The following is a 26,951-nucleotide window of genomic DNA, read 5'->3' as shown; positions in this document are numbered from 1 at the left end:
CAAAAAAGAAAAACACACCAAAAAAGGGCGGAGTGAGGGATCAGCCGCTTGTCGGCCATTTGCATTTGGCTCCGCCTGCAATTGGGGAGAGGAAGAGCCACCCGGGGGGAAGCTACGATGGAGGACGGGCAGCGCCCCGGGGTGGCGGTGGTGCTGGATCGGGACCCCTCCAGCCCAGCTCCCCGCTGCCCTCACGGTGAGTCGCCCTTTCTCCCCATCTTTAACGATGGCTGTATGCTGCACCCCACTTTTCTTCCGCTTTCAAATCTCGCCTGTCCATATAATTGTCGCCTTTGCACCCCGCCTTTCCTCCCTAGGCGCTAAAGGCGGCTTAAGCTTCAGCTTTGCGCCTCCCCGTTTCCTCCTTGCAACAGCCCTGCGAGGTAGGCTAGAGCAGGCTTCCTCAAACTCGGCCCTCCAAATGATTTAAGACTACAGTTCCCAGCATCCTTGGCCACTGGTCCGGCTAGCTAGGGATCATGGGAGTTGTAGGCCAAAAACATCTGGAGGGCCGAGCTTGAGGAAGCTAGTTATCTCCCGCTTGGACTACTGCATCTCGCTCTACGTGGGGCTACCTTTGAAGGTGACCCGGAAACTGCAACAAATCCAGAATGTGGCAGGTAGACTGGTGACTGGGAGTGGCTGCCAGGACCACATAACACCAGTCCTGAAAGATCTGCATTGGCTCCCAGTACGTTTCCGAGCACAATTCAAAGTGTTGGTGCTGACCTTTAAAGCCCTAAACTGCCTCGGTCCTGTATACCTGAAGGAGCGTCTCCACCCCCATCGTTCAGCCCGGACACTGAGATCCAGCATTGAGGGCCTTCTGGCGGTTCCCTCATTGCGAGAAGTGAGGTTACAGGGAACCAGACACGGGGCCTTCTCAGTAGTGGCGCCCGCCCTGTGCAACGCCCTCCCTTCAGATGTGAAGGAAATAAGCAGCTATCCTATGTTTAAAAGACATCTGAAGGCAGCCCTGTTCAGGGAAGTTTTTAATATTTAACGCTGTATTGTAACTTGATTGGGAGCCGCCCAGGGTGGCTGGGGAAACTCAGCTAGATGGGCGGGGTATAAATAATAAATTATTATTATATTATTATTATTATTTCTCCCCATCTTTAACGATGGCTGCATGCTGCATCCCACTTTTCTTCCGCTTTCTTCCCCCACCCCTGGCAAATCTTGCCTATCCATATAATTGTCGCCTTTGCACCCTGCCTTTCCTCCCCAGGAGCTCAAAGCAGCTTAACCTTATTTTTTAATAATAATTTTTATTAATTTTAACATATAAATTATCATACATACCACAAAACTTCATCATTTATAAAATCTTTTTTTGGACTTCCCTCAGCACCTCTGATGATCCACCATTTTAACCACTTCTTATGCATTTCTTAAGTTCTTATTCCCTTTAATTATCATAACTAATCCTCCTCCCCCTTATCCATTTTTGCAATAATTCCCATAATACTCCTCACAAAACTTCTTGCAAACCTACAAACGTAGTCTGGTCACCACAAACACTTTTCAAATAATCTGTAAATTTACTCCAGTCTTCAGTGAATTTCTAGTCCAGCTGATTTCGAATCCTTCCTGTTAGTTTGTCCAATTCTGCATAGTCCATTAATTTCATCCTCCTTCTTTCGTCAGTAATTCTTCTTGCTTCCATATTTGGGCCAATAACGTTCTTGCTGCCGTTGTTGCATATAAGAACAGCTTACATTCCTTTCTATTTATATCACTTCCTACAATGCCCAATAAGAATGCTTCTGGTTTCTTTATAAATGTATATTTCAACATTTTTTTCATCTCATTATATATCATCTCCCAGAAGCTTTTCACCAAGGCGGCTTAACCTTCAGCTTTGCACCTCCCCGTTTCCTGCTTACAACAGCCCTGCGAGGTAGGGTAGAGCAGGCTTCCTCAAACTTGGCCCTCTGGATGATTTGAGACTACAATTCCCAGCATCCCTGACCACTGGTCCTGCTAGCTAGGGATCATGGGAGTTGTTGGCCAAAAACATCTGAAGTTAGAAAAACCAAGATTGGGAAGAGTTTAACACAGGTAAGACCGAAAAGAATTCAAGCTCAGGTTGCAGGGTCTACCCAAATCTTTAATGCTCAGATCTGTGTGATACATGGGCAAAATGCCATAAAAAGGCACAGCAGGTGCTACACACAGCCAAGCAAACAAAGACATTGATCCAGGAATGACACATACCCCAGTTTAGGAGCTAACTCCTCTTGAGCCCCCTCCCAAATATATAGATTTGGGAAGATTGGGAAGATTTTAACACAGGTAAGACTTAGAAGTGAGAAGGGCAGGGGGATCCAGCGGGAAAGAAGGCTGTGCATGTGATAAAGAGCAAAGTAGAAGGGGAGAAGACAACATAGTTCCTTTTAATTTCGTGTTAGCTCAGGTTGCCTTGTTGTCAAAAATGCTTTGAGGCCATTTTGTGATAGCTTCTTAGGGACTATGGATAAGCTCCTTCGCTAATGGGCAGAACTTCATTTTATTTATAATATGGCTTTCAAGGAGTAGAACAGGCTTCCTCAACCTCGGCCCTCCAGATGTTTTGAGACTACAATTCCCAGCATCCCTGACCACTGGTCCTGCTAGTTAGGGATCATGGGAGTTGTACGCCAAAAACATCTGAAGGACTGAAGTTGAAGAAGCTAGTTATCTCCCACTTGGACTACTGCAGTGCGCTCTATGTGGGGCTACCTTTGAAGGTGACCCGGAAACTGCAATTAATCCAGAATGCGGCAGCTAGACTGGTGACTGGGAGTGGCCGCTGGGACCACATAACACCGGTTCTGAGAGATCTGCATTGGCTCCCAGTGCGTTTCCGAGCACAATTCAAAGTGTTGGTGCTGACCTTTAAAGTCCTAAACTTGGTCTAGTATACCTAACGGAGTGTCTCCACCCCCATCGTCCAGCCCGAACATGGATCCCCATGGCCTTCTCACTTCTAACTCTTACCTGTGCTAAAATCTTCCCAATCTTGCTTTTTCTAGCTTCGGCAACAGAAACCCCAGCCATTATGAAATGGCTTCTCCAGTTGCCTTTTAAAAGAAAAGCCTTCTATTTTCTGTATTTATTCTTCACTCTGCTTGAAGAAGACTTCATATCCGCCTACCCTTTCCTGTACTCCTTTTTACATCCAAAGACTTGTTGGTTGAAAGGTACCGTATTTTTCGCTCTATAAGACGCACCAGACCATAAGACGCACCTATTTTTTTGGAGGAGGAAAACAAGAAAAAAAATATTCTGAATCCCAGAAGCCAGAACAGCAAGAGGGATCGCTATGCAGTGAAAGCAGCAATCCCTCTTGCTGTTCTGGCTTCTGGGATAGCTGCGCAGCCTGCATTCACTCCATAAGGCGCACACACACTTCCCCTTACTTTTTAGGAGGGGAAAAGTGAGTCTTATAGAGCAAAAAATACAGTAAATAAACTTGATTTCGTCCCTCACGTCCTTTCATTTGTCTTCATTTTCCCTTGGCTTTTCTAGTCATCAGGTATTTCTGTTTTTCTTGATGCTCCTTAAAATCTTCATCTTGGTATTTTTATCAGTTTTCAGTTTAAATTTTGCTTGGCTAAGTTTCCTTTTGGGGGCTTTCTCAAAGTCCATCATCTGTCCACAATTCACTCTCCCTGTTTTATTAGGATTAATTCTTTGTTGGTCTTCTGTTTTTCTTTCAGTTTCCTTTTAATTTAAAATGTATCGCCTCTCCTAACACTTTTTAGGGAGTTACTGAATTAAGATCTCTCTCTCCCCAAGCAACATTTAAAATTGTCAACTACGGAGATCACAAGTGAAAAATTGTATCTCTTTTTAAAGTTGCAAATAACAACTTCAGCTCTGACCAGTGAGAGGGCTAAAACCAGTATTATAGCCAGGGACAGTATCACTCACTAGAATCTGGTTCGCTTCTTCCACCACCTGTTGGTCATAATGGCACATAAAAAAGTCCCTCGGCGCATTAATACAGTGGATACAAATGTGTTGATTTTCAGCATAGGATCATTGCGCATGGGTGAGAAATTAGTGCCCACCCCACTCCCTAATAACAAGGTTGTTGGGGTGCCAACTTGAATAAAATATTGGGAGGGGGCGGTAAGCCCTGCCCTACATAGTCACATGACATGGCACACATACCATTTAAATGGCAATGCCCATCAACTTTTTTGGGGGGTACTGTCCCCCTCAAATATATATATATATTTTTGGGGGGCTCAAGAGGAGTTAGCTCCTAAACTGGGGTATGTGTCATTCCTGGATCAATGTCTTTGTTTGCTTGGCTGTGTGTATCACCTGCTGTGACTTTTTATGGCATTTTGCCCATGTATCACACAGATCTGAGCGTTAAAGATTTGGGTAGATACTGCAACCTGAGCTTGAATTCTTCTTTGAGTGGGAGCCAGGAAACTCTCCTCCACAGTGTGCTTTTTTTGGAGGTTCTCCTTGTGGTAAGGTCCCCAAGGGCCCCCAAATGGATAGCCTATCGCTTTAAGAAAATGCTAAGAAACTGCTTTAAGAAAATGCTAAGAAACTGTTAAAGCTTTGAAACTGCGCACTTTAGCCAAGATGCTTCTGTTCCACCATAGAGATGATTAAACCTCTTGAGATCCTCCTCTGCTCCTAGATGGTAATCTGAAGGTTTAACAAAAAATTATTAAGACTCCTTCAAAGGGGAAATAGGTAAAGGGACCCCTGACCATTAGGTCTAGTCGTGACCGACTCTGGGGTTGTGGCACTCATCTCGCTTTATTTTTATTTTTTATTTTTATAATATTTTTATTAAACAATTTTTATATTAATACAGACAAAACATACATAAACAAACAACAAACAATAACAGAACAAAAAACAGGTACCATTTCATATCCTAATTTCTTTAACCTTTCTTCCTCGACTTCCTCTTGCCTCCCGTTTCTGTATTCCAAATTCTTATAATTATTCAGCGAATCTTCCCTTATTTTACTATAAATTTATGTTAATCATCCTTATTCTCTTTGTCTTAACCATTACTAATAGTAACCATTTATTTTAATCCAACATCATTTTAACTGTCATTAAGTTTGTAGTATTTCTTTAAATAGTCCTTGAACTTTTTCCATTCTTCTTCCGCCGCTTCTCTTCCCTGGTTTCGGATTCTGCTCGTCATTTCTGCCAGACCCATGTAGTCCATCACCTTCATCTGCCATTCTTCCAGTGTGGGTAGATCCTGTGTCTTCCAGTACTTTGCAATAAGTATTCTAGCTGCTGTTGTAGCATACATAAAAAAAGTTGTATCTGTCTTTAACACCCCCTGGCCGACAATACCCAAGAGAAAGGCCTCTGGTTTCTTGGGGAAAGTATATTTAAATACCTTTTTCAGTTCATTGTAAATCATTTCCCAGAATGCCTTAATCTTCGGGCACGTCCACCAGAGGTGAAAGAATGTACCTTCCTTTTCCTTACATTTCCAACATTTATTGTCAGGCAAGTGGTAGATCTTTGCAAGCTTGACTGGGGTTATGTACCACCTATAAATCATTTTCATTATATTTTCTCTTAAGGCATTACACGCCGTAAACTTCAACCCGGTGGTCCACAACTTTTCCCAATCAGCAAACATGATGTTATGACCAATGTCCTGAGCCCATTTAATCATACTTGATTTTACCATTTCATCTTGTGTATTCCATTTCAGCAGCAGATCATACATTTTTGACAAATTCTTAGTACTGGATTCTAACAGTTCAGTCTCTAATTTTGATTTTTCCACCTGGAAGCCTATTTTACTGTCTAATTTAAACACTTCATTTATTTGATGATAATGTAACCAATCTCTCACCTTCCCTTTTAGTTTTTCAAAACTCTGCAATCTCAATTTGTCCCCTTCCTTTTCCAAAATTTCCCAATATCTTGGCCATTTCGACTCCATATTTAGCTTTTTAACTGCCTTAGCTTCCATTGGTGATAGCCATCTTGGAGTCTTATTTTCCAGCAAGTCCTTATATCTAACCCAGACATTTAATAGTGCTTTCCTGACAATATGATTTTTGAAACTTTTATGCGCTTTAACCTTGTCATACCACAAATATGCATGCCACCCAAAAATATTGTTAAATCCTTCCAAATCCAAAATGTCTGTGTTTTCAAGAAGCAGCCATTCTTTTAGCCAGCAGAAAGCTGCCGCTTCATAGTACAATTTAAAGTCTGGCAGGGCAAACCCCCCTCTTTCCTTTGAATCCGTTAATATCTTAAATTTTATTCTGGGCTTCTTGCCCTGCCAGACAAATTTAGATATATCTTTCTGCCACTTCTTGAAACAGTCCATTTTATCCATTATTTGTAATGCTTGAAACAAAAACAACATTCTTGGCAATACATTCATTTTTATAACTGCAATTCGACCTAACAAGGAAAGCTTCAGATTTGACCAGATCTCCAGATCTTTTTTCACTTCTGTCCAAGTTTTTTCATAATTGTCTTTAAATAGGTTCACATTCTTAGCTGTCATATTCACACCCAGATATTTCACTTTTTTAACCACAGTCAACCCCGTCTCATTCTGAAACCTTTCTTTTTCAATCTGTGTTAAATTTTTCTCCAATACCTTAGTCTTTGACTTATTCAGTTTAAATCCTGCCAATTGGCCAAACTCTTGAATTATCTCTAAAACTCTTTTCGTACTAGCTTCTGGCTCCTGTAAAGTAAGTACTAGATCATCTGCAAATGCTCTCAATTTATATTGTTTAACTCCGACCTGAACCCCTTTCACCAACTGGTCCTTCCTAATCATATTAAGCAAAACCTCCAGGACCGAAATAAAAAGTAATGGGGAGATAGGGCACCCCTGACGTGTCCCTTTTTCAATCTTAAACTCTTCTGTTACCACATTATTTACAATTAATTTTGCTTTCTGTTCAGAATATATTGCACCTATACCATTTTCAAACCCTTGGCCTACCCCCATCCCCCGGAGGTTCTTCAACATGAAGCTCCAAGAAATATTGTCAAAGGCTTTCTCGGCGTCCACAAATATCAAAACAGCCTTAGTGTTTATATTCACTTCCAACTTCTCCAAAATGTCAATTATATTCCTTACATTGTCCGACAAATGCCTTTTCGGGAGAAAGCCCGCCTGGTCCCCATGAATCTCCTCCATCAAAACTCTTTTCAGTCTCTTTGCTAAAACATCAGCAAAGATTTTGTAATCCACATTTAGTAAGGAGATGGGTCGGTAGTTCTTAAGTTGAGTCTTTTCAGTCTCTGTCTTTGGTATAAGTGTAATGTAGGCCTCTCTCCACGTATCGGGTGCCCTTCTCCCCTCCATGATCTCATTGCAGACTTCCTTCAAAGGTTGTATAAGCCCTTCCTTCAAAACTTTGTAGTATTTGGAAGTCAATCCATCCGGTCCAGGTGATTTGCCCAACGTCATGTTTTGAATGGCATCTTCTATTTCCTGTGCTGATATCTCCTGGTTCAAAATTGTCTTACTTTCCTGAGAAATCTTTTTCAGCCCATTTTTCTCGAGGAATTGTTGTATGTCTTTATCTTTCTGCGGCCCTTGTGTATACAATTGTCTAAAGTAGCTCTGGAAACAGTTCCTAATTTCCACTGGGTTGCATATGTTCTTTCCCTCCACTTCTAAATTTGTTACCGTGTTGAGTTTTTGTCTCTTCTTTATTTGCCAAGCCAGTAACTTGCCACATTTATCTGCAGATTCAAAGGTCTTTTGTCTCATTTGTTTAATTTTCCATTCTATTTCTTGATTCATCAGTTCCATATATTGTGTTTGGTACAGTTTAATTTCTCTTAAAACCACTTGCGATTTTGGCTTCAATCTTAGTTTCCTTTCCCCTTCCTTTATCTTTTCCAGAATTTTCTCTTTCCTCTCATTTTGCTTTCTTTTCTTTAATGTATTTTGTTGTATCAAAAACCCTCTCATCACGGCTTTACTTGCGTCCCATATTATTCTTTTTTCTACTTTAGATCTTAGATTAATTTCAAAATAATCCTTCAAAGTTTTTTGGGCCTTTTTACAGATCTCCTCGTCTCTGAATAAGGTGTCATTCATTCTCCATCTGAAGGAGCCAGTTGTTGTTTGCTTCATCACCATCTTTACTGCGTTATGGTCGGAGAGAGTTTTTGGGCAGATTTCCACTTTCTTTATGTTCGACGCCATGTTGCTAGTCACCCAAATTTGGTCAATCCGAGTCCATGTCATTTTGGCTTCAGAAAAGAAGGTTCCCTCTCTCTCTAATGGGTGTTTTGTTCTCCAGATGTCTATCAAATCCATATTGTCAGTCATTTCAAAAAAAGTTTTTGGTAGTCTTCCATCTTTTGTAACTACCTGTCTTTGTGCTTTGTCCATATTTGTTGAAACTACTCCATTCATGTCTCCCATCATAATTAGTTTATAATCCATATAGTCCATTAAAGTCTCATGCAACTTCTTAAAAAATTCTGCTTTCCCTTCATTTGGTGCGTATATCCCCACTATCAAAAGTTTTTCTCCTTGAAATTGAATTTCAATTGCCAGATATCTTCCTTGGTCATCTTTAAAAAATTGTTTCGGCTGCAGATTTTCCTTTGCGTAGATCACCACTCCTCTTTTTTTTACTTTGTCTGAAGATATAAATTCTTGTCCCAATCTCTTATTTATTAATAGTTTTCTGTGTGCTCTTGTTACGTGGGTCTCTTGTAGACAAATCAAGTCCAATTGGTCTTTCTTTAAAGCATGAAATATATTTTTCCTTTTTCGGGGATTGTTTAGACCATTACAATTCCAGGTTAGAAGTTGCAAAGCCATGATGGGGTTATTTAATTCCTCCTACAGCTCCCAGTTGTTGTTCGTCCTTTGTCGGTGGTTCTGTGTCCGTATCTAGTCTTGAAGGATGTCCTTCTCCTGGATAGGTCTCTTTCTGTAGGTCTTCTTCGTGTTCTCCCAGGAACTTGTCTTTATCACTCACTGTTTTTATTCTTCTTTTCTTCCCCTTGTATTTAAAAGACAGGCCTTGGGGAAACTCCCACCTGAATAGTATGTAGTTCCTCTTCAGTAGTGTCACCAAATCCTTGTAAGGACCTCTTGCATCCAAAATACTTTTGGGAATATCTTTAAAGATCTCAATATGAAAATCTTCGATTCGAAGGGTTGTTTGGTAGTGCAGGTTCAATATTTTATCTCTCTCTTCTTTGGATCTTAGAGTTATCAAGCAATCTCTGGGTCTATTCTTCCTCTGCCTTATTCCCAACCTAAATGCACTCTCTATTTTGAACTCTTCTTCTTTCAAATCTTGCTTCCAGAAGTCAGAAAACTCTTTTGTCAAGTAATCCACCAAGTTGTCTCCTTCCTTTTCCGGCACAAGTCTAATCCTTAAGTTCTTCTCCTTGCGTTGCATATCCTGCATAGAAAGTGTCAGTTCATACTCATCCAGTTTCCTGTACACCGGTGGAAGTTTCCCTTCAACAGCAGTAGCAATTTCCTTGGCTTCCTCAGCTATCTTTCGTGTTGTAGATGAATCTTCCAATAGTTTCCCAATTACTTCTGCATTAGAGTTCACTTTATTCCCGAGGTCAGTTATGCTTTTAGTATTTAAGTCAATTTTCCCAGAGATTTCTTCAATTTTCTTATTTGTTTCAGCACCTTGCTTCTTTAATTCCTCCAGAGAGTCATTTATTTTTCCCAATGCCTTTGCAAACGCTTCTTCAGAAGACATTGTTTTCACTTTTGCCTTTGTGACAGCTGCAGTTCCCGAGGCCCCTGATACAGAGGCCCTTCTTTGCATAGAAAGATCAACTTTGTATTGTCTACCAGATCTCAAAGTCGTTTCTTGTGAATCTTCTTTCTGTTTACCATCTGCCATAACAAAGTCTTTCATTCAAGGTCATTCCCACACTCTTAAGCTGTCAAAAGATAAAAGTTCTCAGGTTTTAAATTCCACTTGTTGCTGAAACTGTCCAAATCCTCTAGAGGGCGTAAAGTCAGTTCTTAAACTTTAAGTTGTTCCCACACTTCCAAAAGGCAAAAGCCCTCCAAGTCCCTTTCTTTGTAAAAGATCCAAATCAATAGTGTCCTGCAAGTAACTTACTATATAGCAAAATACGATGTTTCAAGTTGAGAGTAGCCAGAGTCTATATTACAGTTACTTTCTAACCTTTTTTGTAACGACTGTCCTTAGCCGGTTCCTTTCCTCCGGCAGTCCGACCCCCAGGTAGATGAGCAGCGGTAAACAGTTCAATCTCCTTTAAAAACAGGCAGGGAATCCCTTTAAAATCTTCTTTCCCCCCCCTCCTGCCTTCTGGGGGGGGAGTTCTTTACTTGGTGTTGGGTTTCTTGGCTCATAAACTCTCCTGTCAAAAGTTACAGCTTAAATGCCTTTCGCTTTAATCTTGCTGCAGGACGGAAAGCAGACTTCCTTTTTAATGCTTATCCGTCTCGGTGCCCAATTTCTTTAGTTTTAGTGTCCAATTATTAATGCAAGCTCAATCCTACTCACGGAAAGTTGCTCTTTTTTAATCCAAAATCTTCAGAAGAAGTCAGCGCTCTCCGCTAATGGCGACGCGGCTTCGCTTCGCAGGCTGGGTGAAAGCGACTCTCAGCACCGCTCCACGCACCCTCCGCTGATCTATAGCCTTTAAAAAGGCTATTTCACAACGTCGGGGGGGGGGGCAAAGGTGCCCGCCGAGTCTCCGGTTCACAGGCTACGCGCCTGTGACTTTTAGGGGTCCTTGCTCCGCCGTGAGCTACGGGACCCGAACCCGCGAAGCAGATCTCTCCCGGAGCTCCGGGAGAAATCCGCCATTCAGCGCTGGCGCTAACCCGGAAGTCGGCACTCATCTCGCTTTATTGGCCGAGGGAGCTGTCGTACAGCTTCCGGGTCATGTGGCCAGCATGACTAAGCCGCCTCTGGTGAACCAGAGCAGTGCACGGAAACGCCGTTTACCTTCCCGCCGGAGCGGTACCTATTTATCTACTTGCACTTCGCGCTTTCGAACTGCTAGGTTGGCAGGAGCAGGGACCGAGCAACGGGTGCTCACCCCGTCGTGGGGGTTCGAACCGCCGACCTTCTGATCAGCAAGTCCTGGGCTCTGTGGTTTAACCTACAGCGCCACCTGCATCCCCTAACGGGGAAATAGGGGCATATCAAGTATTGCTCTGGGGTTGTGCTCTGGGGCAGGGAGAGGCAGTTCTGCTAGTTTGCAGCCCAAACTGACTGTGGATAAGGGTACAAATTATTCAGTCTATGATTCCTACCCTTCTACCATGGGTAGGCAAACTAAGGCCTGTGGGCCGGATCCGGCCCAATCGCCTTCTCAGTCCGGCCTGCGGACGGTCCGGGAATCAGCATGTGTTTACATGAGTAGAATGTGTGCTTTTATTTAAAATGCATCTCTGGGTTATTTGTGGGGCCTGCCTGGTGTTTTTACATGAGGAGAATGTGTGCTTTTATTTAAAATGCATCTCTGGGTTATTTGTGGGGCCTGCCTGGTGTTTTTACATCAGGAGAATGTGTGCTTTTATTTAAAATGCATCTCTGGGTTATTTGTGGGGCCTGCCTGGTGTTTTTACATCAGGAGAATGTGTGCTTTTATTTAAAATGCATCTCTGAGTTATTTGTGGGGCAGAGGAATTTGTTCATTTTTTTTGTCAGAATATAGTCCGGCCCCCCACAAGGTCAGAAGGACAGTGGACCGGCCCCCTGCTGAAAAATTTTACTGAGCCTTGCCTTATACCATCCTCAGGGCACTTTTGCTTCTATTCTAAGCACTTCTTTTTTTGAAAAAAAGGGCAAAGCATGAACGTTTAAATTAATATATCTATATTTTTAAAATGAAGATACAGCGTTCGATGTGCCAAAAGAATGTACTTATATCCAATGAATTGCAAAGCCAGTGGGAAACTGCATTTCGAACACAAGTGAAGAACCTGCCAGGACTACTCTTTAAATATTGGGTTGATTTAGATCAGGAGTCAGCAAACCTTTTCAGCAGGGAGCCGGTCCACTTTAGACCTTGTGGGGGGCCAAGCTATATTTTGGGGGGGAAATGAACGAATTCCTATGCCCCACAAATAACCCAGAGATGCATTTTAAATAAAAGGATACATTCTACACATGTAAAAACACACTGATTCCCAGACTGTCCGCGGGCCGGATTGGGAAGGGAATTGGGCCCGATCCGGCCGCCGGCCCTTCGTTTGTTTGGACCCATAATTTAGATTCAGTCTCAAACAGTCCCCATCCTACTGGCATGGCTGTGAGAAAGAAGTTGGAAGTTTTTGCTTCTGTTTCAGATTAAGTGCTGGTTTTCTCCAAAGTTTTATTTATATTACAAGTTGCATAACTCTATATCACTACTGGTCTACATAAAAAATAAAAAGAACTATATAGATTTTAATCCTCTCTGTTCCCTGCAGCCATGTGGACAGAGAGACAGGCTCTCTCTTCCCTCAGACATGCCCAGATAAAGAACCTGTTGCCGGGGAGAATTCTCGTTGCTAAGCAGACTTGTTTCAAGGATCAGTTCAAGTTTATTTTTGGAATACACCAACATATGGAACCTTTATTCCCACCCTGCTCAGTATATTAGTGCAGGCCTTAAATTTGCGTGTTCAGACCCAGAAACCTCCCCCTAAATAAATTCACACTTGACTCAAAATTTGGTTTTTGGCAGAATTTAGGCCACAACTTTATTGATTACAAAAAGTGAGTGGTTGCATAAGCTCTGGTTCGACCAGCTCCCTGCTATGCATGTAGCGCTGACCAGGGTTCCAGCATAGGTCAGCATAGGGTGAACACCTGGATAAGTGGAAAGCTGGGAACAGACTATCTCCGCCACCCAAATGTCTACCTGGACTCAGGCACGGGCACAACCCCCTCTCAGGGGTTGACCAAACTATCGAGTCCCTGGATCCTTTAACGGAATACCCTTCACATAGAGATGGCGTTCTCCCATCCCTATCACCTGAACCAGAGCCTATCCACAACCTTACAAGCTGTGACGATTTGCTACGTGGCAGGCGAAACCCAAATGGCAATGGCCAATCAGCCAAGTGGGGAAAATTCCTGTCGTGCCCCTGTCCCAACGACAGACAACACATGACGGCATAGCAAGGTCAAGTGCAAAGCCCTAAATATAGGGAGAAGTGGGCGGGTGTTCCAAATGCACATGCCGAAAGAGGAAGCGCTGGGTCACGTGCATGGGTATAAATAGGTCCCTTGAACAGTTTGGATTGCGTCCCATTGGCCAGATTGCACCCAGCTACGAGGGACACGGGTGGCGCTGTGGGTTATACCACAGAGCCTAGGACTTGCTGATCAGAAGGTTGGCGGTTCGAATCCCCGTGACGGGGTGAGCTCCCGTTGCTCAGTCCCTGCTCCTGCCCACCTAGCAGTTCAAAAGCACGTCAAAGTGCAAGTAGATAAATAGGTAGATAAATAGCTCTGGCGGGAAGGTAAACGGCGTTTCCGTGCACTGCTCTGGTTTGCCAGATGCGGCTTAGTCATGCTGGCCACATGACCCGGAAGCTCCCTCGGCCAATAAAGCAAGATGAGTGCCACAACCCCAGAGTCGGTCACGGCTGGACCTAATGGTCAGGGGTCCCTTTACCTTCACCTTTACGAGGGACCTACCAATCGGGTGTTGTGGTTGACCAATCGTACCCACCCACAACACAGGGTTTCGGTTTCCAGGTCTCACTGCAATACATGCCCTCTTTAAGGGAAGACCCGATTTCCCCCAATTTCAGTCAGTTTCTTCTAAATACTTTCTCCCTTGCCAGTATCCCCCAAAGATTGCTGACAGGTCAAGTGAGATCTTGAAATTCTTCCTTTGATGCACTTAATCTTTTAAGAATAATGCACTATTTTTTAGTTAAGGGCCTATATTTCAATGACTTAAGTGGGAACAAGCTGTACCTGATTCATTGGGGCGTCACCTTAAGTTCATTTTTGTTATCAGTCTCAAACATTGACTATTGCAATTGCTTGTTGGAAGATTCTATTATCCCCCCCCCCCCAGAAAAAAATAATTCCAGTGTTTTCGGAATATAGATCTTTCAATGCTTTTCTCTTTTAGGCCCCACCCTTCTGTTTGCAAAGATTGTTCGAGGGAAAGAAGAGGGAAGAAGATTTTACGCTTGCTCTGCTTGCAGAGAAAGAAGAGACTGTAACTTTTTTCAGTGGGAAGATGAAAAGGTATACCGAAAGAATAAAGGTTTTAACAGTACGGTTGATACATTTAATCCTCAAGAACGTTGTCCAAACACCAAATTTGAACACCCTTAAATTGCATTGATTTCCGTTAGAGGATTAAGCACACACAGTATTTAACTGTCGTTTGTATTCTCAGTTTGTAGAGTTCTGGTGAGCAAAGGGCTTGCTAAGGAGTGGAATCGTAGGGTTAGATCCAGATACAATCATACTTAGACCCATTGAAATCCGGGTGGATTTGATTCAAAATAAATCAGTTTAAATCACGATTTAAATCACTAGTCAGTAAGACTTGATTTAAATCATTTTTGTTTTTACAGAAAGACTCATTATTGATGGTATAATCTTAATATTTACAACCAGATGAAGGTTTCATTTTTGGAATAATAAATTTTCAGAGCAGTTTTTACAGTTATACTATTAGAAATACCTACAGATAATTATGAAATTATTGTGAGGTTTAATAAGTTAACTGTTTATAGTTGGAGAACTTTTCTGCTGTATTTTATTGGAAAGAGAAAAATAATCATTTCCTTAATAACAATTTATTTAACTAAAACAATAACATTATAGCATATGTATCCATGTTTGTTAACTTATGTAGTTAATTTTATATTTTATTTTTAAACTTAGACTGAGTTTTAGCACACAAGAAAAACTTAAAACAAATCCTTATTTCCTGATGAATAGCCTTTGGACTATAATGTAACTAAAATAGAAAACTATCTTTAGAAAGATCTTCCCTCCAAAAGCATTTTATTTTAAAAATCCAATTTAAATTTTTTTAAAAATCCATTTTTTTGAATTTTTAAAAGAAAATCATTGATTTTTATCCACCCTGATTGAAATCAATGTGATTTAAAGTAGGCAGGACTGATTCATCTCACTGATTTCAACAGGTCTTCTCAACGCATTAAGAACAGCTCAATTTTAAATGGGATTAGGATTGCATTCTGGATCCAACTCATAAGAGACTTCCTCATAAATATTAAGGTGTGATATATAGCTGGTACCTTTATATATTGGTATCTACATATTGCTGGAATTTTCTTCACCAGTACAGCTGGACAGTTTAGTATCTTGCAGAACCGCAGGAATTCATACTATAGTAGTGTGTCCATATGAGAACTAGGTACTCTAAAGAATACTCAGTGGCAGTGCTTTTTTCCTAAAAAAAATGTTTAGGGGTATTCTCATTTTTCTACTCATATTGAAATACTGCCCCTCAATGAGGTCAAACTTAGATTCACAAAATGTTACGGAGTATGCGTACCCCCAGGAAAAAAGCATTACTCAGTGGTGTGTTTTTTTAAGCTGTATGTCATTGGCAGAGATGGACATAAAAGAAGGGGAGAAAATGGGGAAATCGGCTGAAGATTTTAGAAGAGAGAACCAGAGTGAATGTGCACATCTGCATTCATGTTTCAGTCATTTAGCAAAAAATCCACATTTTGCATTATTATTATTGTTATTATTATTAAATTAAATTTGTATACCACCCTATACCCGCAGGTCTCAGGGCGGTTCACAGGATAAAATCAGAATACAAAGCCACAAAATACATAATCAAAATAAAAGCAAAAACAACCCAGTACTTCTTCTTCCCAAATGAAGCAAATACTTAAGTATGTAGTACTGAGGACTACTATGAAACAAAATTTGGATTTTTAAAATTTCTGAGTGGGCCATAGATTCTGAGAGAAAAATTTGAAACTTGAGCCAGACTGAATTCTCAAAAACCGTATCTGTTTGTGATAAATATTGTATGTATTGTAAATATGTAAATATTGAATTTCTACGTATATTTCATACACGTTTTCCTCAGGTATCAGAAGCTAGACTTTCAGCACGGGAAATTTACAACCAACGCCATCAACCATTATTATCTCACAGAGATAATGTAGAGAGGTACCTATACAATTATTATTTTTATTTGAATGAATCAGTATTCCTTTTTTTAAAAAAACACAAAACCATGGGTAGTATCTGCTGTTCCTGTACTGCCTAGTGCAAGAGATTTCTCCTTGCAGAAAGGAATTTCCCCTTCTTTGCTCCAGGGAATCTTTTGTTTATTTATTTGTACTTTTCAAGTTTATCCATTTCACTAGTTTTATACATTTCACTAGGTTCATACATTTCACTAGTTTTACATTCATTTTGACATATCAAAACTCGACTTCCATCCCCCTCTTTCTGCAGTTCCTTAAATTTATTTTCAATACCTTCTGCATATCCAAATGAACTTAATTTGCTCATTTATTCATCTTCTTTAAATACATGCTCTTATAAAGCTGCAGGTTGTTACAATAATCCTGCCCATGTTTTTATCTGTTTATAATTTAACTGTAAATATTCAATAAACCGTTTCCATTCTTTTATATATATAAAAAAATGTTTTCTTGATTTCTTATTCTTCTGGTCAGTTTTGCCATTTCTGCATACAGTGGTACCTCACAAGACGAATGCCTCGCAAGACAAAAAACTCGCTAGACGAAAGGGTTTTTTGTTTTTTGAGCTGCTTCGCAAGACGAAAACGTCTTGCAAGTTTGTTTCCTTTTTCTTAACACCGTTAATACAGTTGCGACTTGACTTCGAGGAGCAACTCATAGAACGCGGTGTGGTAGCCTTTTTTGAGGTTTTTAAAGACTTTGGTGATTTTTGAAGCTTTTCCAAAACTTTCCCGACACCGTGCTTCGCAAGACGGAAAAAATCGCAAGACGACAAAACTCGCGGAACGAATTAGTTTCGTCTTGCGAGGCACCACTGTATTCCATAAATTTTTGTATCCATTCTTCCTTTACTGGGACTTCTGCTTCTTTCCATTTTGGGGCAAGTAACATTCTTGCTGCTGTAGTCGCATACATGAATAAGTTTCTATACATTTTAGGTAGTTCTGTCCCTATAATTCCCAAAAGAAAAGCTTCTGAGTTTTTTACAAAGGTTATTTTAAACATCCTTTTTATTTCATTATATATCATTTCCCAGTAAGCTTTGACCTTACTATAAGGCCGTCACATGTGATAGAAAGAACCTTCTTTCTCATTACATTTCCAACTCTTATTTGATTTAGATTTATGCATTTTTGCCAACTTCCTCGGTGTTAGATACCATTGATATATCATTTCCATATAATTTTATCTTAGACCAGGGACGTCCAACGGGTAGATCGTGATCTACCCAGTAGATCACTGAATGTCTGTGGTAGATCACTCGTAGATCACCGGCTCCCCTCAAAGAAGTTTAACAAGTTTGGCATGCAGAAGCAGAGTTCATCTATATCAGGGGTCAGCAACCTTTTCCAGCCGTGGACCGTCCCTCAGACCATGTGGTGGTCCAGACTATATTTTTTTGGGAGAAATGAATGAATTCCTCTGCCCCACAAATAACCCAGAGATGCATTTTAAATAAAAGCACACATTCTACTCATGCAAAAACACCAGGCAGGCCCCACAAATAACCCAGAGATGCATTTTAAATAAAAGGACACATTCTACTCATGTAAAAACACGCTGATTCCTGGACTGTCCGCAGGCCGGATTGAGAAGGCGATTGGGCCGGATCTGGCCCCCAGGCCTTAGGTTGCCTACCCCTGAGACACTCTTAGCGTAAGGAGTTGGAGGTGAGGCTACCAGAGGACGAAGGCAATCAAATGCCGTTACAGCTCTGTGACCGACTTGCATTTATTCGTGCAAGGTTCAATGTCCTTCCATCGAACCTGCTGAGCCACAGATTTTCCAAGGGTTTGGTGTCTCCGCTATGCGTGTGTGACGGGAAAACTGTTGAATCTCTTCCACATATAATGTTCAACTGTCCCCTACATAGCATAGCCAGGACTAAATTCCTGGGTCCTGCTTTACTGCGCTTGGTTGGCAGGCCTGTTGAGTCACACGCCGCACTGCTTTTGCAGGATACAGATCCTTCTGTAACTCTGCAGGTGGCGAGATTCCTGAATGCGGTTATCTCACACACAAAAACCACCAAAAAACAACAAAAACATCAAAACTAATCGGACTGTTATGATGAGAGTGCATGTCGGATCTCGTCTTCAGTTTTCCTTTTTCTGTGATCCGTCCCCTGGAGCTCTCCTGGCCCCAAGCTGTCATTTGGCTCTGCTCACTGACCCACCCTTGCATCGTGGTGTTCACCTTCTGTTGTCGGATATATCGGCCTTTATGCCTCTGTGTTTTTATGTTTGTACATACTTTATGGGCTAATAGCCGTAAATAAATTGAAATTGATCTGTGACGGATTTCCAATTTGTGTTCAAATATAAGGTACAAGGAGTATGTAGCGTTGCCACAGTCAGAACGGAGGTTTTGCAGAGAATGCCAGCTGCTGCTGTTGCCATCAGAGTGGGGAAGACACCTGGGCCATCAGGTCCTTAGTGACGTCTCTGTTGCCCATCTGAAAAGGCCCAGCCAGCTCCTCATCCCTTTGGAGAATAAGAAGACAAACGCACAATACCTGTTCACCGAGAGAAGCTGCCAGTTCCTGCTGGACCTTATCACTACGCTGGGTTTTAAAAGGGTGCTTTGTGTTGGCACCCCAAGGTAAGTCAGTGAGTATACAGTGGTACCCCTGGATACGCACCCCTCTGGTTGCGTATCTTTCAGGAGGCGAACATGGCAAACCCAGAAGTATTTTTCCAGGTTTCGCCGCATGCGCACAAGCGCTCTACGCACCGCGTGCATGTGCAGAACACCTCTGGTTGTGAGTTCCTCAGGATCCGACCCGAGCTCCGGAATGGATCCCGTGCGCAACCGCATGTACCACTGTATTTGGTCCCAGTGGGACCTGGAAATTGGTACCTCTTAGGGTTCAAAACGGGATGCAGGTGGCGCTGTGGGTTAAACCACAGAGCCTAGGACTTGCCGATCAGAAGGTCGGCGGTTCGAATCCCCGCGATGGGGTGAGCTCCTGTTGCTTGGTCCCTGCTCCTGCCAACCTAGCAGTTTGAAAGCATGTCAAAGTGCAAGTAGATAAATAGGTACCGCTCTGGTGGGAAGGTAAACGGTGTTTCCATGCGTTGCTCTGATTTGCCAGAAGTGGCTTAGTCATGCTGGCCACATGACCCGGAAACTGCATGCCGGCTCCCTCGGCCTATAGAGCGAGATGTGTGCCGCAACCCCAGAGTCGGTCACGACTGGACCTAATGGTCAGGGGTCCCTTTTCCTTTACCTTTAGGGTTCTAAAAGGCTTAGTCTTGAGGCATTTGGTGTTGCTTAAACAGATAAGGGATTGTGACTTATTTCTAAAACAACTTCACTGAAGTAAATAGCACTTCCTTCTCTTGAGTAATGGAAAAGTGGCTTTGGATGCTTGCCAGAAGCTTTAGCAGAGCCCACTGGATGTTCCCACATTCAGTGTTGGATGCTAATGAAACAAAACCTTAAAAGGATGGTACAGTCGTACCTCCGCTTACGTATCCCTCCAGTTACATAAAGAATTGCTTGTACCCTGTTACTTATATAGTCATGGGATTCATGGCTTTATTTGGGGGGGGGGGAATAGGTGGCTTCCTTGTATGTTTAAATAGAACATTCTGTATCATTGTGTATTGTCTTGATATTCACGTATTTTACATTTAAATGGTTCATGTTAATCTTTCCAGGCTGCATGAATTCATCGAATTCCAAACATCGCAGGATCAGGAAATCTGCATTAAGAGCCTTTTGTTAGATATTGATTTCAGGTAAGCTTTTATTAAAAGTTATTTCCCCCCTCTGATCAAAACCACCACAAAGCTTATTTAAAGGCTGTGCAAAAATGGAATGAAATGCAACAGTTGTGCTAGCAGCAGCTTGTTGCGAAACAACTGATTCTTCTTGTGCAATCTGTCGAACAACCAACTTTGATAATGGGCATTCTTTTGCTTTGCGCAGCAGTTGGCTGCGACTCAGTATAAATGATTATTCCCCTCTGCTGTGTAGATGTAGACTTGATCTATGAGATATGGGGAAATGGTCGCCTCTTTTAAGAATGTCACATGGACCGTAGGAGCAGGAATAGAGAAGTGAAGAGGTAGCTGTAGGTCAGGGGAAGGGAGAAAAGATGGGCAGAAAGTCATAGCGATACAGCAATAGAAGCGCTAGCACATCTGCAAAGCTAAGCAGGGTCTGGTGTGGTTTCAAATTGGATGGGAGCCCACGTGTTGAGATTCCTGGGCCCTTCCAATTCTATAAATATGTGGTTCTATGACAAGGCACTAAGAAAGAGGAATCTGATGGAAATGTAGGTGGCAACTTTTAAGGGCAGAGAAGACAGGAAACTGAGGCCATTTCACATGCTGGCTTGAGGCAACAAGTCGATTTTTGCAGACTTCTTTTCTTTTCTTTTTTGAATATAATGGGAAATATTAATTTACAGGTACTCTCAGTTTTATACAGAGAAGGACTTCTGCCATTACAACATGTTTAACCACCATTTCTTTGCTGGAGAGGTAAGGCCTAGCCAAATACTGGGAATTTTTTTCTGAATACTACTTGCGGAATCTAGCACTTCTCTCATTTCTTTGAATGAACATTAGGAGCTAAGCAGATATTTATTGTTATTTATTTTATTTATTGAATTTGTATACCGCTCTATACCGGGGGGGTCTCAGGGCGGTTCACAGAATAAAATCAAGATATAAAACTACAAGATACCTAATAAAAATAAAACAACAGCCCAATAGCCCCCCCAAAAAAACCACATTTTAAAAGGGCATAGGATGTAAATCGGTTCAGCCAAAGGCCTATTTGAAAAGGAACGTTTTTGCCTATCACCTAAAGGTGTACAATGAAGGTGCCAGGCGAACTTCCCTGGGGAGAGCATTCCACAGACAGGGAGCCACTGCAGAGAAGGCCCTGTTCTCGTGTTGCCACCCTCCGGACCTCTCGAGGAGGAGGCACACGAAGAAGGGCCTCGGAAGATGATCTCTGGGTCCGGGTAGGTTCATATGGAAAGAGGTGGTCTTTTGTGTGGGGACCTGCTCATTGGGGATTCAAAGACTTGCATAGTCAATGCGACAGACATTTGCTTGTTCTTTCCAATTTTCTCCTGTCTCATCAAGGTGCAGCCCTGTACATGGCTACTCAGAAGGAAGCCCAACTGAGTTCAGTGGGGCTTATTTCTAGGTTGGCATGTATAGAATTGCAGCTTAAATGTTTTAAGAAAAATACAGCGCAAGAATATCTCTCAAATAAAATGCGGGTGTAAAACAGATAAAATTATTCCACATGCTTTGTTGTTGTTTAGTTGTTTACCGTATTTCTCGCACCATAGGGCGCACCGGACCATAGGGCGCACCCAGTTTTTTGGGGGGGAAATAAAGGGGGGGAAATTATTTCCCCCCCAGGCGCGGGGCTGGGGCGGGGAAAGCTTGAGCTTCCCCCGACCCCAGCTCCCAAACAGGCAGCTCTCTGCAAGCCGTGGGAGCGCTCCCACAGCTTGCTGAGAGGTCTGCGAAGCCTGGACGCGCTGAGCTCAGCGCGCGCAGGCCTGAGCATGCAGGCAACTCTCCGCAAGCAGTGGGAGCCCAGCGCTGGGCTCCCGCTGCTTGCAGAGAGGTGTGCGAAGCCTGGAGAGCGTGAGGGGTCGGTGCGCACCGACCCCTCTCACTCTCCAGGCTTCAGCGAAAGCCTGCATTCGCACCATAGGACGCACACACATTTCCCCTTCATTTTTGGAGGGGGAAAAGTGCGTCCTATGGTGCGAAAAATACGGTAGTCGTGTCCGACTCTTTGTGACCCCATGGACCAGAGCATGCCAGGCACTCCTGTCTTCCACTGCCTCCCGCAGTTTGGTCAAACTCATGTTGAGTTTGACCAAACTTTGAGAACACTGTCCAACCATCTCGTCCTCTGTTGTCCCCTTCTCCTTGTGCCCTCCATCTTTCCCAACATCAGGGTCTTTTCCAGGGAGTCTTCTCTTCTCATGAGGTGGCCAAAGTATTGGAGCCTCAGCTTCAGGATCTGTCCTTCCAGAGAGCACTCAGGGCTGATTTCCTTCAGAATGGATAGGTTTGATCTTCTTGCAGTCCATGGGACTCTCAAGAGTCTCCTCCAGCACCATAATTCAAAAGCATCAATTCTTCGGTGATCAACCTTCTTTATGGTCCAGCTCTCACTTCCATACATCACTTCTGGGAAAACCATAACTTTAACTATACGGACCTTTGTTGGCAAGGTGATGTCTCTGCTTTTTAAGCAGGCATCTTTTAATTTCATGACTGCTGTCACGCTAGAGAGCCATTATTTATGCTTATACATAAAAAGGTAAAGGAACCCCTGACCATTTATTCCAGTCGCGGATGACTCTGGGGTTGCGGCGCTCATCTCACTCTATAGGCTGAGGGAGCCGGCATTTGTCTGTAGACAGTTTTCTCGGGTCATGTGGCCAGCATGCCTAAGCTGCTTCTGGCAAAACCAGAGCAGTGCATGGAAACGCCGTTTACCTTCCCGCCGGAGCGGTACCTATTTATCTACTTGCACTTTGACGTGCTTTCAAACTGCTAGGTTGGTAGGAGCTGGGACCGAGCAATGGGAGCTCACCCCGTCATGGGGATTTGAACCGCCGACCTTCCGATCAGCAAGCCCTCAGCTCTGTGGTTTAGACCACAGCGCCACCCGCATCCCTATGCTTACACCAGAGCCTAGGGCTTGCTGATCAGAAGGTCAGCGGTTTGAATCCCCCCCGATGGGGTGAGCTCCCGTTGCTTGGTCCCTGCTCCTGCCAACCTAGCAGTTTGAAAGCACGTCAAAGTGCAAGTAGATAAATAGGTACTGCTTTGGCGGGAAGGTAAACACGTTTCCGTGCGCTGCTCTGGTTCGCCAGTAGCGGCTTAGTCATGCTGGTCACATGACCCAGAAGCTGTACTCTGGCTCCCTCAGCCACTAAAGCGAGATGAGCGCTGCAACCCCAGAGTCGTCCACGACTGGACCTAACGGTCAGGGGTCCCTTTACCTTTAGAATGTATAGGGATATCATACTTTTAAATTCATGCCTTAGAAACGTTTTTCACTACTTCTGAGATTACAATTCTGCAGCATCTAGAAGCTGCAGACTGAGTGATTCCTATAGGTTAACTGACAGATCACCACTTAGTTTGAAATGGAAGTTGTCTCTGATCTCTTGCAGGCTGCTTATAAGATATGTGAGAAGTTCTTGCAGGAGGACAATGGGAAAGACGTCATCATGGTGACTGATCCTCCCTTTGGAGGTTTGGTTGAAGCTTTGGCTTTTAGTTTCAAAAGGCTGATTGCAATGTGGAGACAAACAAGAGGTGCAGGTAACTATTTCTGATTTCCAATCCATTTGATATTAGAAAAATGAATGCAGCTTTTCTAATTCCAACTGGTATATCTTTGCTGGACAAATAGAATGCAACAACGCAGGCAATATTTGCCATTTGCAGTGGGCTGCAAACTTTAATTGGCAGACTCATCCGTTAAAGCTTTATCTGAAGAACAAGGGACAACAGCCATTACAAAACTGTTTACAGGTTTATGTGCTGTCAGGCAGTGCTTGTGGATTTTTATTATCTGTTCCTTTATGTGATGAAAAGTACATTTTTTATTCCCTTTGCTTTCCTAGATCCTGCCGACAATAACTTACCCATACTTTGGATATTTCCATACTTCTTTGAGTCGCGCATTCTTGAATTTTTTCCAAATTTCAGTATGCTGGATTATCAGGTATGGGCCCAGAGAAGTGGTATTGTGAAGTTTAAAAAAAGCATTCCTTTTTCTAAAGCTAGTCATTTCATGGTGGATATGGACTCTGGTAATTTACTGTATTTTCCGGCGTATAAGACGACTGGGCGTATAAGACAACACCCCAACTTTTCCAGTTAAAATATAGAGTTTGGGATATACTTGCCGTATAAGACTACCCCTCTTCCAATGCACACCAAATAAAAATTTAAAAAACCAGTCTCCAGTCCGGCTCGGAATTCCGCTCCACTTCCCAGTGGCCGGGGGCTTCTGGGGCCAATTTTCAAGCGTATTTCTGCTTCATCTAGAGAGCTTGGTGTCCTCTGATTTAATTTGCTGTCGTTTTATCCTTTGGTGGGGAGTTGCTGCAGGAGCTGCTGCTGTAGCCAGCGTATAAGATGACCCCCGACTTTTGAGAAGATTTTCCTAGGTTAAAAAGTAGTCTTATACGCCAGAAAATACAGTACTTTGTGTTGGCTAGGATGAGATGAAACCCATTGTCAGAGCTCTTTGAATTTCCTGCTCTGACTGATGCTTTTTGTGCTGCAACAGGAGACAATGTAGAGCATTGGTCTTTAAGAACCCACTATAAAAATGCATTGTAATTTTTTTTGAAAAAATTGTCCCAACAATAATTTTGGGGTAAAGGTGGATCCAGCCTCTGAAAAGGCTGAAGACTACTGATATACAGAATATTACACTCTCTCCAAAGTCACACACGTTATCATTCTAGACAGGCTTTTCAGTGGAGCTACTGATGGGACTGAAATTTGAAAATAGTGGCACCCTAATCTTGCTCTTTTCTTGTCTTTGGGGAACTGGACTTCTAAATATTATAAGCATAGGTAAAGAATAGATTAAAAATGTACATGAGGTCTCTTTCCTGACTTGGAATTTAGCTGATAAAAGCTTTTCAGTGTGTTTCAACTCCTCTGTTGTCTTTTATTTTCTAGGTGGACTATGATAATCATGCCCTTTATAAACACGGAAAGACAGGTCGTAAACAGTCCCCAGTTCGTATATTTACCGACATTTCACCACGTTTGATAGTGCTTCCTGTGGAAGAAGGATACAGGTACAGATTTTGTTTAACCTGAGTGGAGCTAAAAGGTTTTTGAATTTTACTTTATAAAAAAATTGTGTTTACAAAGTGTTTGCGTGGCCTATTGAGAAATCTGTTTACTTAATTGTAGCACTGTATCGTGAATATTCCTTACAGCAGACTAAGAATTTTAATTGTTTTTTTCTGGGTTTGCCAGGTTTTGCTCCATCTGCCAGCGGTACGTTAGCTCAGACAACCAGCACTGTGAAATCTGTGATTCATGCACATCAAAAGTAAGTGTGTTTAGAAAGAGTTTTAGCAAGACTTGGTCCTAAACTTTAGTACGTATCTTGCAGAATAGCATTTTTGTGTGACTTGCCCACTTTGGATTAGCACATTTCTTTCTAACAATGTGGCCTGTAAGAGGAATACCGAGAAAGAAAATAAAATTTTGCTCTTCTAGTCAAGGAAGATATGCCATGTGTGCAAGGAAAAAGGGGACATTTGTATTAAAGCAGGAGGGGGGGGGAATTAAAAACTGAAGCGCTAAATTTTTCCATTTTTAAACTATATACAACTTTTATTTTTATTTTTCAAATAGGATGGGAGACGATGGACACATTGTTCCCTTTGCAAAAAATGTGTAAAACCCTGTAAGTATTACAAATGATCACTTTTTACCATAAAATTTGCAATAAAAAGATCAAGCTCAAACTATTAATAATGTTAAGCAGCTATACTCAACAAGACACTCTAAACAAATAGCCTTAATCAATAAGGGACTTCGACAGGGGGTTGGACTAGATGACCCTGGGGTCCCTTCCAATTTTATGAGTCTACACCCGAGTTTTCTTCTGTGTTGTGGAAGAACATGGCTCCTTTTGAATTTGGTTGCCCATTCTTTCCTTGGCTGGCTAGAGACCTGAACAGGGTACAGTGGTACCTCGGGTTAAGTACTTAATTCGTTCTGGAGGTCCGTACTTAACCTGAAACTGTTCTTAACCTGAAGCACCACTTTAGCTAATGGGGCCTCCTGCTGCTGCCGCGCTGCCAGTGCACGATTTCTGTTCTCATTCTGAAGCAAAGTTCTTAACTTGAAGCACTATTTCTGGGTTAGCGGAGTCTGTAGCCTGAAGCGTATGTAACCTGAAGCGTATGTAACCCGAGATACCACTGTATTCCCCTTAAGGGTTGCAGGAAATGATCCCAGTGGCTGGAATTCTCACAGAATTTAACAACTTACACATTTTCATTGTTACTTTTCCCGCCCTTCACAGCTTGGATTCATTGCAGCGTTTGTGGTCGCTGTGCTCTGCCGAGTCACTCTTGTAAGAATACTGACGCTGGATCTGAGACGGGATGCTTCATTTGTGGAGCGACAGACCATAAACGCGCCACATGCCCTAATCTACATGTGGTTAGGAGAATACACCAGTAAGTTAATCCTACCATTATCTACTGTGTACTTACAGTGTCAACATCCATAAAGGTTCTGAATATATATTTTTAAGGGGAGGGATTCCAAACATCCCTTCTTCATATCTTCCCTCTGGCAGCGATTTATTGCAATTCACATTTCCAGTTTTATAGATCTGAAAATGCAGCGCTCAAGATTATTTGCCTTGCTTTGCAGAGGCGGGAAAAAGTCAAGGCAAAAAAAGAAGAAGAAGGTGGTGGTGGATGTGAATGCTACGAAAATGACAAGTGGAAAGAAGATGAGAAGTGCAGTATAAATTATGGGCTACGTTTGCACGAGTCCTTCATTCAGTGTTCTCCAAATATTAATCTGGATACTGAATATCTGACTGAATCGGAGGCCATATTTTGCAACTCTGCAAATGTCACCAAAACACCAACTCTTGCTGATGCGCTAAATGTGTGGAAATATATATATATATCTCAATATTACAGTCTTTTTAGCACACTGTGTGTATACACGCTTTCAACAATGCACAACAATGTAACTGAGTTAATATTTTATAAATATTAATATATTTTTGCAAAACGAAA

The 26,951-nt window shown here is 42.3% G+C and overlaps 1 protein-coding gene across 2 annotated transcripts; it reads left to right on the top strand.

Annotated features, from left to right (window-relative positions):
• The first annotated feature begins 34 nt into the window (after positions 1–34).
• On the top strand, positions 35–26,951 carry ZCCHC4 (zinc finger CCHC-type containing 4). Of its 2 annotated transcripts, none has more exons than XM_053404189.1 (13): positions 35–196; positions 14,074–14,192; positions 16,033–16,119; positions 18,486–18,757; positions 19,819–19,899; positions 20,574–20,646; positions 23,325–23,475; positions 23,781–23,881; positions 24,853–24,974; positions 25,159–25,234; positions 25,543–25,594; positions 26,219–26,375; positions 26,524–26,951. In XM_053404189.1, exons 1-13 carry the CDS (start codon positions 118–120, stop codon positions 26,672–26,674), a joined length of 1,521 nt encoding a protein of 506 aa, XP_053260164.1. In that variant the 5' UTR covers positions 35–117; the 3' UTR covers positions 26,675–26,951. The 2 variants fall into 2 exon arrangements, with proteins under 2 accessions (XP_053260164.1, XP_053260165.1); XM_053404190.1 differs by having other exon boundaries at positions 36–196; positions 26,575–26,951.

This window comes from Podarcis raffonei, chromosome 9 (genome assembly GCF_027172205.1).
Source record: "Podarcis raffonei isolate rPodRaf1 chromosome 9, rPodRaf1.pri, whole genome shotgun sequence".
Lineage (NCBI taxonomy): Eukaryota > Metazoa > Chordata > Lepidosauria > Squamata > Lacertidae > Podarcis > Podarcis raffonei.
This window is presented reverse-complemented; position numbering and strand designations above follow the sequence as displayed.